General features: G+C 38.1%; 1 protein-coding gene across 6 annotated transcripts; it reads right to left on the bottom strand.

Moving 5' to 3' along the window:
- Window positions 1–112: 112 nt before the first annotated feature.
- On the bottom strand, window positions 113–12625 carry exoc1 (exocyst complex component 1). Of its 6 annotated transcripts, XM_028027844.1 has the most exons (21): window positions 12523–12625; window positions 11084–11215; window positions 10875–11005; window positions 10640–10799; window positions 10334–10351; window positions 8952–9139; window positions 8623–8850; window positions 8399–8531; window positions 7904–8013; window positions 6227–6295; window positions 5551–5700; window positions 4741–4849; window positions 4133–4177; window positions 3626–3789; window positions 2819–2932; window positions 2512–2591; window positions 1468–1696; window positions 1187–1370; window positions 897–1096; window positions 623–817; window positions 113–540 (listed from the first exon to the last, which is right to left on the bottom strand). In XM_028027844.1, exons 2-21 carry the CDS (start codon window positions 11205–11207, stop codon window positions 388–390), a joined length of 2784 nt encoding a protein of 927 aa, XP_027883645.1. In that variant the 5' UTR covers window positions 11208–11215; window positions 12523–12625; the 3' UTR covers window positions 113–387. The 6 variants fall into 6 exon arrangements, with proteins under 6 accessions (XP_027883645.1, XP_027883646.1, XP_027883648.1 ...); XM_028027845.1 differs by lacking the exon at window positions 10334–10351; XM_028027847.1 differs by lacking the exon at window positions 6227–6295.
- Window positions 12626–19385: the final 6760 nt, after the last annotated feature.

The following is a 19385-nucleotide window of genomic DNA, read 5'->3' on the forward strand; positions in this document are numbered from 1 at the left end:
TCTACTTTCCATTCGCAATATGGCGGACCTGCTCTTAAGCCCTTTCTAAGGGGCCAACAAAAACGGCGCAGGGTGTATCCTTCTATGTCTATGATGAAACTTTGACACATCATTTCAGGGAAGCTTCAAGTGCAAATTTATTTTGTACATATTGCATGGTGAAATAAAAATGTGACAAACAATTTAGTGTGTATGGAAGAACTGCTTAAGGAACATACAGGCACACAAGTAGTGCTGCAATATCTGCGTAACCGCTCATCGTGCAACTCACTTTTAATAAAACAGTCACTCACATGAAATGTTCATACTTCAAGCACAATAGTTAATGAATATTCAGCCAAAGCGAGGCAGTAGTGAATCATCAGAGAACAGTTTTCAGCAGGCAAACTAATGGGACTGGGCAATGCTGGAGAAATACTCCAACATGTCTTGGATGGTGAACTCCATGGTGATCCCAGAACCAGGATAACACCTCCCTATCAAACCTTCAAAGTGCTTATACTGACGGATAAACTCATCTTGCATGGAGTGCCACACCACCTGGTGGAGGAGACGAGAAAGTGCAGCATTTTAGAAGTAGCAGGATGGACGTTAAAATCTCACAACGCTGAGCGTTTCTCACCTGCAGCAAACTTTCTTCCTCACACAGATGTTTGTCCACCTTTTTGTAAAGGTTGTCCAGACCCTTTTTCACCTCCTTACCGGGATACTCTTTGATGACCTTGCGCAGCTCCTGCTTGTTGAAAGCCAGCTGGTAGCTCACCTCCTCCTCACGTACGCCCTGAGCCACACGTGCCTCAACCCCTTCAAAGAAATGCTGCGAGAGAGACGACACCTTACCCACTATAACATCTCTGGGCATGTACATCTGTGTAAAACTGGAAGATAATTCTTACATTGAGCTTCTCCAGTGGCTGACCAAGGGAGTTGATTACATAAGACTGCAGGTGGTCTGTGTATTTGTGCTTGGCCTCGCGTCTCTCTGCGTCCAGGCAGGAAATCTTTAGGCGCGATAATGTAGAAAAGATGTGGTGGAAGTTTTCCATCATGACGACATCCCGGGGCGTTTTCTGGCTTTCGCTGGCAACTTTCTCCACTGAAAAGACAGCCAATGTTAGATATTCTGCTTCCAGACATTACAAGAAGATTTTTTTATTATTATTTTAAATGCCACCAGAAGCCTGACCATTCATGAAAACAGCTCTGATCAGCTTCACATAGGCTTTATCCAGGTCCCCTCTGCGCTCTGCGTTACGGAAGATCGTCTCAGCCAGTTCTGCAAACTCCTCAAATCTTGTGACAAAAGGCAGGATCCCAACTTTGCTTTTCTTCGAAATCTTCACTTCTTCCATCTGTTTAATCTGACCTGACTGTATCAAGAACACAGATTTCAACTTGCTACAGCCATTCAATAAAAAAAATAAGAAAAAGACTGGACTGTTCCTGCCTAGGACAGACTTTACTCACGATGCATTTGTCAAAGTTCCTCTTTACGGTGACCAGCACATTTCCCAGGGTGGTGCTGAGGAAAGAGGCTGGATCAACGTTCTCAGCTGTCCACACGTGGTGACTCATCTTCACCAGCATGTACAGTGAGTGGAAGCTGTCGATCTTGTCGCCCAGGGCGATCAGGCTGTTGAGTTCGGGTTCGATGCTCTGGAAGATTTTATTCATCATCAGCCGAACCATGTCTTTCCTTTAATCACAAACAGAAAAGTTTGAATTAACTTCATTTGACTTTTTTCCTCCCCGTTTCAATATATACATAGTAAAGGGACAGTTTTATGTATTTTTTCAAGGACATAGTGTCATTTTATAGCTCAATCAAGTAACCATGTTACCGTCAATTGTTATAAAAATGCTGTATATATCACATATGACTTAGAAGAAATTTGAGTTTGTAATTTAACGCCTGGGATTTGGGCCTCTGTCTCTTTAAAAGTCCGCCTTCAGGAAGTCATCATAACAGCGATCCTCTATTAACGCTTTACCAATGTTTTTAACCAGCACCGCACTGAGAAGTAGCTCCTCTAATGAGTTTAGCAGATCCACAGTTCCATCAGCTGTTTGCTAATTGCCTCTGGCTAGTCTGAAGGAGCGGAGTGGGACAGGTGGAAGGGAGGGCAGCTCTGTGAGGCTTAAGCTTGGAAACTGCAGCTTTAAGGAGAGACTGCGGCTCGAAGGTGGAGCTAAGTCCAGCCATGAATGGCTGCCATGCATGAAGGAATCAAAACAACACTCCAGGTATGATTTTGATGAGGGAATAACATTATAACATGATGTAAAGCTAAAAAAAAAAGTCGCTTTTGCCTAATACTGCCACTGTAATATTTACTTCCCTTAACACATCTTATGACAAATACAAACAAAATAAACAAAATTCCTTGAGAAATATGGAGTAGGAAGAAAAAGAAAGTTCTCACTATCTGCTACAAAACGACAAAATACATCATGAAATATAATAACAAAGGATTGATGGTATTTTTACTACAAGCATGTCAAAGTACTCACTCAGATGATACGGAGTGTCGGTGGTCAGCCTGAGGAGGCATTCTTGACGGGACGCTTCCATCCGCCTCTTCTGTTTCAGGCTGACAGGACAAACAGAAATAAAACAATGACAAGTCTTATTAAGCGTCTAGTGACAAGTAATCGAATGCTGCTGTCACTATCGAATGGCAATATCTGCTACTGCAATATTTTCTGTTTTGAGAGGAGATGCAGGTCCTGGGATGAGGCATGAATGCTGCCGTTGGCTTTAATTAACATCATTCATTTGGATGTATGAGCGGTTTGTCTCGTGTGGTACCACACGTACCTGTGCGAGAGGCGGCAAAACGGTCTGGTGCTGCTGCAGTTTAAAGAACTTGCTGATGAAGTCTTGTTCTGCGAGACACAGAGGCTCCAGCTCACTGAGGACCTGCTCAAATATCTGCAAAAACAACCACACTCCATTTAATACAAGTACAAAGCAAGACGCACACAATAAATGAATGAAAGAAAGTACACTTCGCTTTAATCCATGTAAATACTGCCTCAGAAATGACAAGTTACTAGTTCAATTAGTCTTTTTTTGTCATTGTTTAGGGCTGCAACTAACAATTATTTTAGTAAACAATTGTACTATTGATTATTCCGATGATTAATCAATTAATCCGATTTAAAAATTGGCACATAATAATGTTAATGACCAGATAGCAAAAGGTGCTTAATTAATTTTTTTTCTCTTTACAGAATTTGAACCAAGTGAAGCAACTGATGCATTTTTTACTGATTGTACCTTTAGAGTTCTGGGTAGAACATATTTACAGGCAGTTTTTATTTTTTTATTTATACAAAATTTATTTTATTTTTTTTAGCACAGCTTTGGTTTAATCACTGCTCCGAATATTTTGTTATTTCAGCAAATGCCAATTTCTCGAGTCAACTAATTAATAGATTACTTAATTTGTTGACGATTCTTTTAAATAATCAATTAATCGCAATTTATTTGATTAATCATTTCAGGCCTATTATTGTTAAATAAATTATGTATTTTATCTTCATTTAAACTGCACTTGTTTAAATTACCTCCAGGAAGAACCAGCTAATTCCCCCCGTTCAAGACTGAAAAATGCACCATCACCTTATCAAACTTGGTCCTGTCGGCCACATCCATGTCGGAGGCAGACATGTTGCCCATGTCCAGCAGGGAGGAAGACTGAGATCGGCGGCTGTTGGAGCCCTGAACAGTCAGCTTGTTCAGGCTGGAGGTGGAGCCCGTAAGCTTCCCAGAGCTGCCATGCAGGCCTGACGCAGCACGGTCAACACAATACGACGTAAGTCGGTGTTTAGCAAACAAATTTCCAATCTTGAGTGCTACACATTTGTTTTTAAAATGCACACCTCAAGCAGCAATTATTTTAACACAAAGTGTCATTTTGTTGGGTCCTTTTGGCATCAACCACAGAATTATAAAGTGCATTAAACGACTAAACAGCATAGAGAGGCTTCAACACAAACCAAGCAATTACACTGTGAGGTAATGGACTGTGTTAGGTGGAGTGTGAAGATAGGATTTATTTTTTTCTTTTACTGCGGCGATTAAAAGCACACATTGTAACAGACAGCTCAATCCAAATCTCATACTTACTTTCCGTTTCCTGTTTGAGCGCACTCTCTTTCCGAGGAAGCGTGGCTGCAGCCGGTTAGAAAGGCAGGCATCAAAGACAGACACAGGTTAGGCTTAAAACATGCAGCATGGGACAGAGGAGGGCTAGGTGTTAGCTGTACCACTTCATGTTAATGCTCACGAACGCGGCAGTAGTTCAGACAAACCTTTTGAAAACAAATTCTTGTTTTCAGAGGCAAAAAAAAAGAAGCTAATACAGAGCACAGGAAGCAGAGATGTACATTTCTGTCAAATATCAAAACTCAACCGAATGTCCTATGCAGATATTAAATATTCAGAGCTGAGCATGAAAAGAGCCTGTGCAAAGGGAAAAGAAGACATTATTAAAAGATAAAACACAGAGCAAGACTTTGCTGGGACGGCAGGTATGAGTCGGTGAAATATACTTTGAAAACAGAACTTATGCAGAAAAAGCTCTAAGAGAGTGAGGCGTAGCTTGTTTCTGTCACATTCATTTGTTGACTAAATGATAAGAAGAGACTTCCTCTCACACACAAGTTAATGTACTGCAGAACCGAGGCGTGCTTCATGTCACCATTCAGACTGTGAAGGGAAGTAGAAGCTCTTACCAAACTTCCCCTTTGCTTCCTTGGATGTACCCGCCATCTTTATTTTGGCAACTTCGAAGAAGTCTTTGATTTCCCGCTCGTACAGTCGGTTCATGTAATCGACATAAGTCTGAAAGGAAAAATGTCACTAACTTAATATGCTATAGTTGTACTGTATGACATAATAGAGCAAAAATGACAGCTTCACGGTATTTACACAAAACCCGAAAACAAAAGTGCGATCTTAGTGCTTTTATTTCAAGCAGAAATGCAATAGTTATTCATACTGCTGCTAAAATAATACGACAATAAAATAAGAGCTACAGTGCTGTTTTGAACATTTATTTAATCTTATTTTATAAGTAGACTTCAGTAGATTTAGAATAAGTATCTGAAGACTTTTGCAGTACTTACTATTTTCTCTGATTAAACAATGGAGAAAATAGTAAAAATCAAGAAGCACACTAAAAAAACATGTTTCCATAACTCATGGTTTTTAAATATTTATGTTAAAAAAAAACTAAACATTAAGTCAAGTGAAGTATACAGCTGGACATGCAGACAGGAATAGTTTTCTGTGGTAAGATGAGTCACGGAGTCATGGTAGTTATGTGGCTACCGTAAACATGTCTATTTCCTGGAGTAAAATGAATGCTTCCAATCCCATGAGCACTGGACTAAATGTTGAACTTTGTGTTGGAAGTATAATGGTTTTGGAAAGTCTCACTGCCATCATTTTTAAAATGTTCAACATCATCAAACTATCGAGTTACATTTTTGATGCTTATAACCACATTTGACGACATGGGTGTGCTATGAATGTGAACTGACCCTCGACAGGCCTTCGTACTTCTCCCTATGGGTGTTCTTCAGCCACTCCATCAGCTTGGCGTAGCGTAGCAGGTCCCTGTGGAGGGGGCTGTGTTTGGGCAGGGTCAGTTCTGCCGTGTTCTGAGACAAGGTGGAGCTCTGATCGTGCCCCTGAGGAAAGGATCAGTGAAAAACAAACAAAAACACCCCGTTAAAAGTGTAAAGTCTCATTTTTTAGACCCATTTTAGCCTCACGCCGATTGCTTTGAATCCCAAACTTTTGGACTCATAACTTTCCAAGTGTTAAACTCTAATGGGCCTCATCTCTGCTTCTATCTATTAGCATTTTTGTTCTACATTGTTTTTCACTGCTGGACATGCACACGGAGCATAAAACAGGCATAGCATTTTATGACATGAGCTCATCGCAAGTAAGCTAATGTGAGCACCCAAACATGAAAAGTCCTCAGCCAAGTCAGTTGGGAAGAGGGGAGGAAAATGGACCGAGCCTCTTTAGCTTTGAGATCAGATGGGAGATGTTAAGGAGTTAGAAAAACACTCCATGCAACAGCCGATGTTCTGTGGAGGGGAAAGCCTGGAATCTCATGGAAACTGGAGTGGATTATGAGGCGCCAAACATTAGCAAGAGGGCAAGTAGTTCGGGGGTGAGGGGTTGGGTTGCCGTGAGGGTACTCACTGGAAGTGACAGACAGGAAGACCTATAATACTGAGGGATGGTCATTTTGAAGTAACTGAAGTGGTTGAACTGACACAGAGACAGAGAGCAGAGTGGGATGATTCAAAGTGAGCAAAACACAGAGTCAAGAACAAGCTGGAAAAAACACAGGAAGCTCAGGAAGAGCGAGCTCGCTAAACAGGAAGTTCATGAGCAGCGGAGAAGAGCCTGGAAACAGAGCAGCTGGGGTGGGTCTGTGGTTTCACGGCTCAAACACACACAGGGTGGATGTGGGGGAGACCACAAAGTTTTAAACTTTTATTCCCACAATTTTGCTAATAGCTATGTTTGCTTTTGTGTTTAAATATGTCAAAGAATGAGGAAAGGAATGCATCTGAAGTTATATTTTGGGATTGTCAGGTCTACTATGAAATGCCTTTGAGAAGTATCCATAACATTTGAACTTTTTCACATATTGCCACATTAAAACCAAAAACTTAAATGTACTTTAAAGGGATTTTATGTGTTAAACCAAAACAAAGTTGTGTAAAATCACAAACAGGAAGGAAATCATTCATGTTTCTCAATACGTTTTTCAAATAAAAATCAGAAAGTTGAGGTGTGCATTTCTAGTACGTTCCTTAAATCTAGAGTGTGTAACTGTTATAAAAATATATATTTTTTATACAGTACAGACCAAAAGTTTGGGCACCCCTTCTAATTCAATGTTCTTTATTTTCATGACTATTTATAAGGCAAGAAATCCCACTTATTAACCTGACAGGGCAGGTTGACCTATGAAGTGAAAACCATTTCAGGTGACGACCTCTTGAAGCTCATCAAGAAAATGCAGAGTGTGTGCAAAGCAGTAATCACAGCAAAAGGTTGCTGCTTTGAAGAAACTAGAATATAGGGGCTATTTTCAGTTGTTTTACACTTTTTTTGTTTAGTGCATATTTCCACATGTGTTATTCATAGTGTTGATGCCTTCAGTGTGAATCTACAATGTCAATAGTCATGAAAATAAAGGAAACTCATTGAATTAAAAGGTGTGTCCAAACTTTTGGTCTGTACTGTATATTTGTTAAAAATGTCACTCGTCGTCCAGTGCCAACTAGAAACAACCAATCGGGACCAGGAGGCGGGTCTTAGCGCTGTTAATCTCCTCCTGTATGATGTTCATAGATGATCTGTATCTGAACACAGATCATCTATGAACGTAAATTTTCAGGACCACACATCAGATTTTCATTTGCAAAAACGTTTGAAAACAGTTATCCACCATTTCATCTTGGTCTATCGCAAAAAATGTTAACAAAATACATTAAAACTTGTAGTGGTGGTGATGTGATATTGCATTGTCATGTCCTCGTCAGGCATTTTTCACATAAACTGCAGGTTTATTTCCCAATTCCCTTTCTTTGCCTGTCAGACTAGATTTAATATAAAAAATTCCCTTCTCACCCACCGCGGGTGGTTCTTATCCTCTGAGCTCGGGTCCTCTACCAGAGGCCTGGGAGCTTGAGGGTTCTACATTTCTGGACTGATATATATATATATATATATATATATATATCACAAAATAAAACCTTAACTTAAAGGAATAATTCTGAGTAGTCACATGATGTGCACCATTTAGTGAATGTCAATCAACAGAACGTTCTGATGGCGATGTCAAAATGATACTGAGGCTGTTACCTGGTGAACAAACACATTATTGAGATGATTGGTGAGGCGACGAGCAAAAGTATCTCTCAGCTCAGCGAACAGCTTCTGCTGCTGGTTAACGGCCGCCAGCTGCTCATGGCCTGGAGGAAGAAAATATCAAAAATTACAACTGATTACATAAAAAACAAAATGACAACTAAACCTGACGTAATCAGCAATAAATTGATTAATCGCATGATAAATTAAAACGAGTTCCATAATTTTACTTTGTATGATTGACTTTTCTCCTGGTTATTTATTTTGGATGTTTAAAATGTTTTCCAGTTTCAGTCTTAAATCTTTAACAGTTAAAATGTTTATTGACCTTTGAGAGGGTGTGTTTGCATTAATGAATGAAAAATTGTCTGAAACAACAATATTATCATTTATCACAATAACTTCTGGAGCAATTTTCCATCCAGAAATTGTTAACGCGACAGACGTAACAACCACTTGATGATTTTCTAGTGTTTAATGGTCACTGACCTGGCCGTAGAGCCACATTCATGCACTGCAGCAGAGCTTCAGAGGCACTGATGCAAGCCTCTATACCTCTAGGCGAGGTCAGGTCTCCCTCCTGCAAGGCCCTGATGTGTCCCTTTGACAAGTCCATGTAGTTCTGCAAAAGGACAATCAGATTTCTCCATTAAAACACTTAATAACTTTTAGTCAGAGGGAAAACAACAACAACAACAAAAAAACCGCCTCACCACTAAAAACTGGATCTCGTCCAGCAGCTTGCCGTTGTTGGTGTTGCTAATCTGAATGAGGCGGTTGCTCTGAGAGATCTGGTCCATCTGGTCCTTGACGCTCTGCAGCATCTCCTCGTAGCTGCTCAGCTTCCCCTCGATGGTGTCCACCTCGGCCAGAGCCTCGTCCAGGAGCTGCATCAGGATGTTCACCTGCTTCTCCGATGCCATGATGGACTGAATGTTGGCCTTGGAGTAACAAGAGATAAGACTCAGTAAAAAAAAACAAACAAACAAACATTATTCTGGATTTTTGTGTCAAGACTCTATCAGGAAGTAAATTTGCTCACCCCGTCTAAAACCTGCAGCTCCTTAAAGAGCTTCTCTGCGAAAGCTTCCGCGTTGGAGACGGCAAACTCGCACATCTCCATCATGCTCTCGATGTCCTGCTCCTCACGCGCGCTGAGCTCCTGGTACTCTTCCAGGGCGTCTTCGTCACCGCCTGCAACGCTCTGACTCTCACCGCTCGGCACCGACTCTAAAAAATAAAAATAAAACAAAAATGCTCATGAAACAAAAACGACATGAAATCCAAAGGAACAAGGAGCAAATTTTTAAAAAATTGTGTATTTTGGGAGTCGTACATTTCAAATTTCTATACAGCAAAACCACAATAAAGGTCATTTTGAATAGAAGGAAATACTATTCTGATGGATTTTTTGTTTTAACCAGACTGTAGCTTTGTTGGATATTTTTCCAACCACTGATGAAAATGTAGGGTTAAGGAGAAAGCAAAATTTGGTAGTAGCATGAAGAAAGGTTGAAAATGTTCTCATAGCTTTTAAACTCTTCCACATTTTGTCACTTTACAACCACAAACTTCAATATATTTTATCTTGATTTCATGCAATAGAGCAACAGAAAGTAGAAAATGATACAGCACCTAGTTTGGTATTAACATTACGAAACAAAAACAAAAGCATGCACTTATTGGAGACGTGACGGGAAAAGTCTCGCCCTAAATCCAACTGGAAATCTGTAACCACATGTTTACAGATGCTCTGCATCCAGTCGGACTGAGCTTGAGATACTTAAAGAAAAATCAGCAAATATTTCAGTCTTCAAAATTGCTAAGGTAACAAAAACATATCCCAGTAAATGTGAATCTACAATAAGGTGTTGAGAAAGTGGAGTTTCTCAACACTAAAGTAATTAGTTGTAATGAACTATACCTTTTTTTATTAATTTTGAAAACCATGTTTGTTTGTTTTTTGCTTCCATTTCAAAAATCATGCTCTACTTTGTGTTTGTCACTAAATTCCCAATAAAATGCAATAAAGTTTGTGATGGCAATGGGACAAATCAAGGAAAAGTTTAAGTCCTACGAATATTTTTGGCAAGGCACTTTATACACTCAAATAATAAACTGAAAAAAGTCAGGATAAACAAAACATACAATGCATGAAACCACTAAAGATTCTAATAATTAAGGTGAAATAGCAAAAAAAAAAAAAAAGGCTGAAAGTAATTAAAAATGACAATTTTTATATAAAGAATTTATATATATATTAAAAAAAAAGAATAAACAAAAATAAAAGCCTTCCATGTTTAGTTACACACTTCATGTTACTGGAGCTATAAGACGGTGAGGGTCTCTGATGAGGATGATGGTTTGACGTTATGAAGAATACAGTGGAAAGAAATGAGGAAGGGGAAATTTAGTCCTACCAACCTTCCGCTTTAGGAAGTTCTGGCCAGAGAAGTTTAAGAGGAAAAAAGTGAGAATAAAGAAGAATTTAACATGTAAAATAAACATAAATCGAGACACAAGGAAGATTTATTAAGCATGCTACAAATAAAGAAACTCAACCATAATCCAGAAAAGTTGTCCCCTTTTGTTAAAACTGAAGAGGCAGACTGAATTTTAACTTAAAGCAATCATCTCGGGAGAAAGATGCAACTTTAAAGAAATATAATTCATATCACAAAAAGGGGAATGCAGTCCCAGTGATGGCTAATAATAGAGTGGCTAACAAACCTTCAAGAAGCTGAGAACTGACATTGACAAACTCCAGCTTCTTCCTCAGATAACGCTGGTTCAGCTTCCAAATACAGGAAATGAAGGAGTTCTTCTCTGCTGTGCTGCTAGCCAACCACTTGTAGACCTTCTCGAAATGGAGATCAAACTCAGGATTCTCCTGAAACGTAACACAAAGTACGTTACGTCTGACTCCATGACATTTGAGCACAGTAGGACGAGAGCAGAATCTGACCTTGCTTGCATCTTTAGCATCCACTACTGTCAGGTCTCGGAGTTCCCACGCCTGCTGCCTCTTGTAGAAGCCGCCTTTGTCAGATTTTTTCACTTTAACCACTTTAACTTGTACAGGCCTTTCCGTGGTGACTGGGAGAACACATTTGATTTATTATAAACATGTAGTATTTCTTATATTAATTCATTACTCACAGATGGTTCTCGTACCTGTGGCGCACAGGAAGCAGTTTTTCTTTTTCTTTCCTGCCTTGCAGACGTTTACTATCCCGAGGAGACGCTCATCGTTGGGCGTGAAGATGTCCCTCTGGAGAGCGTGCTTGATGGCTGTCATGGTGGATGCTGTCATACAGAAAAATAAAATCGTTACTAGGAACCACTGTGTCCATCAATACAAGCCCTCGAGTTTTATACACAACACATGCAGCTGATTGGCCCTGAGGAGTAAAACATAGCAATAAGCCACGACTGCAAGAACATTCTGACCACGTCAGAACAACATCATTGACACACAGCGAAGGAGAAACCAAAGGACAGAGTAGGAACACACACACATCAAACCTTTAATGCTGCCACATGTTTAATTTGTAATTAAAATCCCCCTTTACTATGCTTAGAATTATTAGAAATAATCAACAAATTAATTGGCCTGAGATCAGATTTGAACAATCTGTGGAAAGTCAAATGCTAATGAAGTTGAGGTTTTCTCTTCCTAATCGTTAACGCATGAGTGAGGACAATTTTGCAATAGCTTTATTTTCTGATTGATTGCAAGAATTACTTCATAACTTCCCATCTCTTTTATGTGTAATCCTTAGAAGCAACATTTAAATTGGTCGAAACCAGAACCTCTCAAATCAGTCTTGGCCAGTAAAAACCTGACTGCTTCATCTTTAAAGGTTATGTTTCGCATCATAATAAAAGGACTTAGAATGTTAGAACATAGATTACCAAAAATGAATTGTATTCAATTCAATAACATCTTTTTAATCCTTAAGAAAAACCGCTGGTGTAGTTATTCTCCTGCTTGTGTTGCATTGGATCTGAACATGCTATCTTGTTGAATTACTACGCTCTATGCATTCTTCTTTGCACAGTGCGCCACAAATGCAGTCCCCAGAAAAGAGTCAATCTTCTTTATTAGTTTGTCCAGCTTTTATAAGTCACTGGACCTGATGTTGCTTCCTCGCCCATTTCAGTTTTTCTGTTCTCTTCTTGAATTCAGGAAATTATCAGCTATAAATACTAGTTAGGGATTAACTGGATGTATCTTGCATTAGGAGGTTGATACTTTTCCGCTACCTTGTATTACGATATCAGAAAAAAGCTCAGACTATTGGCACAACAAAGCACAACGCAGGAAGAAATAAAAAAGATAATAAAAAAAAAGATAATTCAAAACCTGTTTAGATTTGCTTTTAGCACAAAAGCTCTACTAATAACAACAACACAGCTCCTGTCTTCTCTGCTAATGTTTCGGGTTAGCTCTACTGAGCTAACAGCGGTTAGCATCTGCTGCGCAGCTTGCAGATACACAGCAAAAAGCACGTCAACTTCAACGACAGAGCAACTAGAGTCCCTTCAAATTTGTCGAGCAAAATACCATATTTCAGACCTTTTAAAGAATAAAAACTAAACGCAATGGTTACCTTAATTTTTATCAACCCACCAGCCCATCAAAGCACCGCCCTCTCACTTCCTGGTTGTCGAGCTGAGCCGTCACGTGACGCCCTCCAATCCAAAACCACTCCCACTGACACCATCCTTCCCCATCTTTATTTAACTAATACAAACTAAGGGTTAAGAAAAAACGTATTAGTCTTTGTATTAACCAATGATTCTTAAGGATGATCCTAAGATTCTCACTTTAGAGGGCATCGTTTCTAATCTTGTCCAGCAAAACAGCTTTTACATAATATTAATATTAAACATACTCTTCTTTTATTGGCAGGAGCTTCTTAGTATTAGCAACAAAAACAGCCAAACAATATATAAAATCATTGGTGCTGCAGTTTCAGCACCCCCTATAATTGCAGTAAAATAACTGTAACTAAATCATGCTGCTGTCAATTGATACTTACCATACCAGCTTTATTTATAGAGTACTTTGAACACCCGCTAGACCAAAGTGCTGTACACAAAAGTAATGAAACAGCAGACCCAGGCCCACTTGCCCAAACTTTGTCATATCTACAGTGAGAGCAATAATGAAAAAAAGGCTAAATGAACGAGACTGGATCAGAGCATGTTCATCTTGTTTTGATTTGTTATTAAAGCCTAATAAATTAAGCATGGCTTCACATAGGCAGGATTGTGGTAAAGCATAATTTAATCCAATCAGAAAAGAAAACATACAGAGCAGACTAATGAAAATAAATAACTGAACATGGTCACATTAAATCCTTCTTTCAGGACATCATTCATGCAACATTCTGCTTCTTTCTTCAGGTGAATAAAGTTTTACATTTCTGTGTCAAATGTCAAATCTGGGATCTCCTGATGTTGATAGGTAATCATATGACATAAAGTCCACGCTACATCAAACTAACATGATCTCTTCATAACACCAGGTGGCATTGTTAATCCACAAAATTGTTAGTATTTCCAGAAATAGTTTGGTTTATTCCCTGCTACATGTCTGTGTATGTGTGCTGTTGATGTTCAACCTATACATCATGTTTTTTAAGTATGATGTATGTCTAAAATGCTAAAGCTGTTTCAAGTTTGTTTCAAAGTTCACAGGACAGGAAGAGTCAACCAACTGTCAACACACTGAGTCATACGTGTGATGTAGATGGAAATAAGGGATTAACCAGTGATCTGCACACAATGCCTTGAGGTGCAACTTCTGTGTTTGAAGTTATTGTGCAGAGACATTGTTGGATTTCCCAGCTGCTCAATGTGTCATGCTCTGTCACGCATAGTTAAAGTCACGGTCTCGTCCTGGGTGTGATGCTGGCTTATGAACAAGGTACCACAGTGGAGATATTTCAAAACAGGGGAAGTATTTATTCCACTTTCTTTACTTGCCATGTAGAGTGATCTTAGATGTCCACGCTGCAACTACAAAGATCATGCATTAATAATCCAAGCACTATAGCATCACGGAAGTGTCAAAAGGTCTCTTTGGCGTCTTTTAGCTTTAATGCGCTCCATTTATTTTCCTCCACTCCTCCGGGATGTTGAACCATAATCCAATTCATATAAGTTGTAAGTTTCACCTACATCATATGCCACCTGGTAACTGATTTATAGTGTTAATATTCGGGTAATAGGATAGGATTTCAAATCCAGACTGTAGATCAACACATATGTATTTACTTGAACAGTTATGAAAGTAAATTCTCTGCAAAGCTAACACTGAAAAGAAATCAAAAAAGATGACAGCTGCATCTGTTTTGGACTTCATGTTCAAATAATGGCCATTTGTTTATCTTAGTAAAGATAAACAAATAAGAAATTTGTTTTATCTTATTAAAAGATAAAACAAATATCTTTAATAAGATACTTGTTTATCTTATTAAAGATAAACAAACAAGACATTTGTTTTATCTTAGTAAAGATAAACAAATAAGTCATTTGTTTTATCTTATTAAAAGACAAAAAAATAAGTCATTTGTTTTATCTTATTAAAAGATAAACAAATAAGATATTTGTTTTATCTTATTAAAAGATAAACAAATAATAATTTCCAGCTTAGAGAAATACAGAACATCATGAATTTCTATTTAGAAGTTTCTAGAAGCCTAAAACATTTCTGAACTTATTTTATTGGTAACGATTTATGTTTCACAGTGAAAATGAGGAAATATTCAAACTTTTAGTTGTTGTTTTTTTAAAACTCATTCTTGAAATATTTGTTTTTGATAAAATCCCCGGTTGCACAATTGTTGTGATTATTGTGGAGGATTGTTTAACAAGTCCTCGTCTTTTCAGCTCGCCTCAGTGGATTTAGGGACAGCTATGGAAGAAAGTTGATTTTGTATTTGGTGAAAACCTTCTGTGCCATATTTTTTGGGGAAAGAGTGCATTTAAGAAAGCTAATAATGACCCAATGTCCTGATTTGTCAAAGAGTTCATAGTGCCATGCACTCACACAATGTTTCAGTGGAAGAGAAATCCGGCCCACAGCATCACAGTTCCGCCAACAAACCTGCCAATGGGGATGTGATGCTTTTCCACAGATTCATATAGTATTTGTTGCTAAAAAGCTCAATCTTAGACTCATCCAAACAAACTGCTCTGACGCACTATTCCATTTAAAAATGCACCAGAATTTAAAACTCCATAATTTGTGAAGTTTACTAAATATTGCTCCAAAATATTTTGTTGGTATGTAGATAGTGTCTAATTATCGCCAAGGAGAGATTTCCTAAAGTGAGTTTTTGGGATTCTCTCCCCCCCCCCCCCCATCTTCTCAAGTCTTCTTATGGTAAGATGAGCAAATGTTAATTTCCCAGAAAAATATAAATCACCGCAAATTTCTATTTGGAAGTTCCCTGAAACTCTGATCGCCTCCGGAAAGTTATGTTTAACAATTTCAAAACCTACCTCACTTCAATTCAAGTCAAAGAAATTGTGCAAAAATTCTTCCCTAATGTGGGATTTTTTTGTTTTGTTTTTGTCTCAAACAACAAATAAATGTTAAAAGGGATCAGTGTCTAATTAGGTTACTACAATAAAAGCAATAAATTTAACTTACCCTTACAACAAACCTTTCCACCTCTGTCTGAGAAATAAACATCTAAACAAGCACGCATTTTCTTCGCAGTGTCCAAGAGCAATTATGTGTCGACAGTGACATTCTGACACACAAGAAAATGACAACGCCAAAAAAATCCAAAAAACCTTCAAGCAAACTGTTTGTTGACTGGTGGAGCGAGGCAAACAGAGCAGCTCTAGCAGGTCAAGAGGTTTACCTCTCTGAATAAACCTGTCGTATCACTGGGCCAGTAGACCGACGAGAGTCCCAGTAACCTGCATGCCAGGTGACACATGAACAAAAGAACATTTCACTGATGTGCTGCAGCGTCAGGGGAAGGCGATTACATCTGTATAATCTACATTTGACATTCATCCCGGTGATTAAAGGCAGATAGCATTTTCTAATTTTGTTTGGAATCAGAAACATTGGAGTTGCTATCTCTGTGGCATTTTCTGCAGCCTTTATAGTACGCTGGAATAAGAGATCATCAGTGCTGTTTTAGACTTGATTTGTTGGATTTTCTGCACCTGTGTGGATATAAAAGCCTCTTCATGTAGGTTACGACAAAACAAACAGTGAGGTAAAGATGTGTGATAATATACTTAGAAAAATTATATAATGAATTTAACAGTAATTAACTCTATTTTTAGGTGAATGTTATCCATCACACCCAGGCCTAATTATTGCCAGACCTGTAAAATCAAGAAATCACTTAAACAGAACCTGGAAGACCTGAATGATGAATTCTGCTTTCTACCAGAAAGTCCTGGAGGACAACGTCAGAGAAACACTTAGTGACCTCAAACAGATAAATTATGTCTAACCACTGCAACACTTGCCTAAATACGACTTTGGAGACTCATTACAGCCAGCTCCGCCTTGGTAATTACTCCAAACTACACCAAGGTAAAAAAAACAAAAACAAAAAACCCCCCGCTAAAAACACACTAGTTACATATAGTTGTATATAAAATGAAGTTTACATAGCCTGCAAAGCAGAACCAAACGGGTAAATAAAACAATTATTACATTTTTGAATTGATATCTGAGCGAGAGAGAAAGAGCATTAGAGGAAGAGAAATCACAGAATTAGATCACAAATATTGTTTTTCATGAAACAAATTTGTTGATACCCTTTAACAGCATATTCAAACAATGCTTAATTTTTCCTCAACAGCGATTTGTCTAAAGACAATTTATGTAAACTTGCATGCCTTTACAATGTGATAGACTAAAAGAATAAAACTGGTGTAAGACATGATTTGTTGCTGATTCTACAAAGACAGATAACACTGGTCGTGGCAGATGGAAAAATTCTCCAGCACGCCAGGCTGTGCTGGAGAGTTTTTCCTCTCCACGGTCACCACATGCATGCTCAGTATGAGGGATTTCTGTAAAGTCCAGGAGGAGTAAATGCTGCCTCTTGGATTTCTTTAGATAGAAATCTAACCTAATCTGATAATAACCTGAACGTAATGGACTGTGTGATAAGTAGAATCAACTGTAATGTACAGTATGTGTGACTGAACTGAACTGTGATTGACCTGCTGTGAATTGGTGCTATACAAATAAACTGAATTGAATTGAGTACTGGTTATCGCAAGTGCCTCTAATGGCTTGTTTATTTAATTGGGATCAATACAGTATTTTTAAATTTAAATCAAACTGAGATGAATTAAAGGGAACAAACATGAATAAGTTTGATATTTTTGTGTGTGGCGCAAATATCAAATCAGCCAATCATACAGTAGCAGATCTACAGTAGATATGTGGTTTAGAGAATTTACTGAAGTTCAAACTGAACATCAGACATGAAAGGTACATAACTTTGTTAATAGTGGGCTGGTTTGAATACTTAAGAAAGATTTGATTTCCTCTTTTTGCGGCCTGTATAACAGGCCCCAACCATCTATAAATCTGTAAAGACAGTTTTCAGGTATAACAGTCTGAGTTACAACTATTATTAATTTTTCTGCATTAGTAAGGTATTTTTGAATCAAATTCAGTTTACTAGCGAGAAAGATTCCACCGCGGCTCTGTCCAGTAGCACAAACAATATCATCTTTGTGGCAGAAGACAATAGTCTGTGTTTCATCCAAGGTGTACCATGTTGGTAGCAGTATGTCACCATCATCTCTAAAAGCTATCATACTGGCCCAACATCCTTTGATTCAGCACTAGATATAGCTTCTTTTGACATCTTCTGAGAAAAACAGATCTCTCTCTTTTCACAATATGTTTCAATAGATGAAATTCTATTTCAAGGAGGTATAAAAGTGAATCTGCCAGTAACCTGTCCATGACATTTAATAGAAGACATACATTTGCTTGAAGAGTCCATAATATATACATCTTTGGGAGTGTTGTTACTATTAGTGCTACAAATCCTATGACTTAAAAAAAATTAATTTAAATGCAAATTTTTGTCAATGGACCCATCAGTCTTTGCAAAAAGTTGCTGGGGCAAAAAGATAATCATTTGCTCAAGGCAGAAATGCATGCATTAGAGATGGGGTTATTTGTTATGTTAATGATTTTTATTTCCTCTTCCGTCAGCAGGACTATGTGGAGTGTCTGTGCATTGCTCGTTTGGTGTTGCCGCTCATTAACAGCGCTGTTAACAGTGTGTTTTAGCTCCATCATCAGCTATAACAGTTCTGTTATGATCTATAGTCACTCATTTCATAATGACTTTTTTATATCATAATGGATTTTTTAGTGATGGAGGGGAATCTTATTTATTTTTACATTTACATGAACTTCTTCAATTTTTCTATTGTTCTATGGGATTTACATAAAAAAAAAACTTTATTGCATTATTGACTGTATAAACCCAGCAATTTTTTCATTTATTGGTATTTCCTAGTTTGAATATTTTGGTCCTAAAACCCCCACACGTGATTTAATAACAAACGTTTTTCATCTAAAATATCAAGTGTATTCACAAAGAGTACACTACATGAAAGGTATTGAAAATAAGTGACAGTACAACTTAATAATGATTATTTTGTACTTTACAGGTAAAGCTTCTGATCATCGGTGATCTGGCTGAATGCCTGCCTCACTTCTGTTGGTCTGCCGTAGCTTCACCACCATCATTGTGTGGATGTGTGTCTGAACTGGAAAATGACTGATTGTAGAGTGAACTGCTCTGGAGTCCTCAGACTTGCTAAATCGCTATGCAAGTGCAGGACATCTACCATTTGGCGTCAAGGTGAATTTCCACCTGAATGCTTCACTCATTTCTCTCTTGGCATCCAACTGAGCACATAAAGCATTTTCAATCGCTCCAACATCTTCAGGTAATAGTTTGCTACCCACAAAAAGATGTTGATTGAGTTTTTCTCACCCTACTCTTCAATCTTTAACACCAGTGAGTAATTTTTCTCAGCATGGAGATGGAAAGCGTAGGAAGACTGAATTGTTATTCCTACAAAACTGCATGTACTGTTTTCCATAAGGAGATTGTCTTATGTTCCGATTTCTACTTTAGTTTTTTTCTGCAGTGCTGTATTTCCATTTCTGTATCACAATGACATGGTCTGTCACAAATTAAAAGCATAAATGTGACTCTTGTCCAATCTCTTACCATTGATCTCCCAAAATTACAATTTACAGTACTTGTCATCAAAACTTTAGCCTTAGTTTATGACAGAATTTCCCTCCAGAGGGCTCTGCCATATTGACAACATGACTAATCAATCTGTCATTTCCTTACACAATGAAACAAAGACATGTCATTCTGAGGCACTGACATGTTTTATGACTCATTTAGATATTGAGAAATACATTTATTATTTTGCAAAT

This window comes from Xiphophorus couchianus, chromosome 9, assembly GCF_001444195.1.
Source record: "Xiphophorus couchianus chromosome 9, X_couchianus-1.0, whole genome shotgun sequence".
Taxonomy (NCBI): domain Eukaryota; kingdom Metazoa; phylum Chordata; class Actinopteri; order Cyprinodontiformes; family Poeciliidae; genus Xiphophorus; species Xiphophorus couchianus.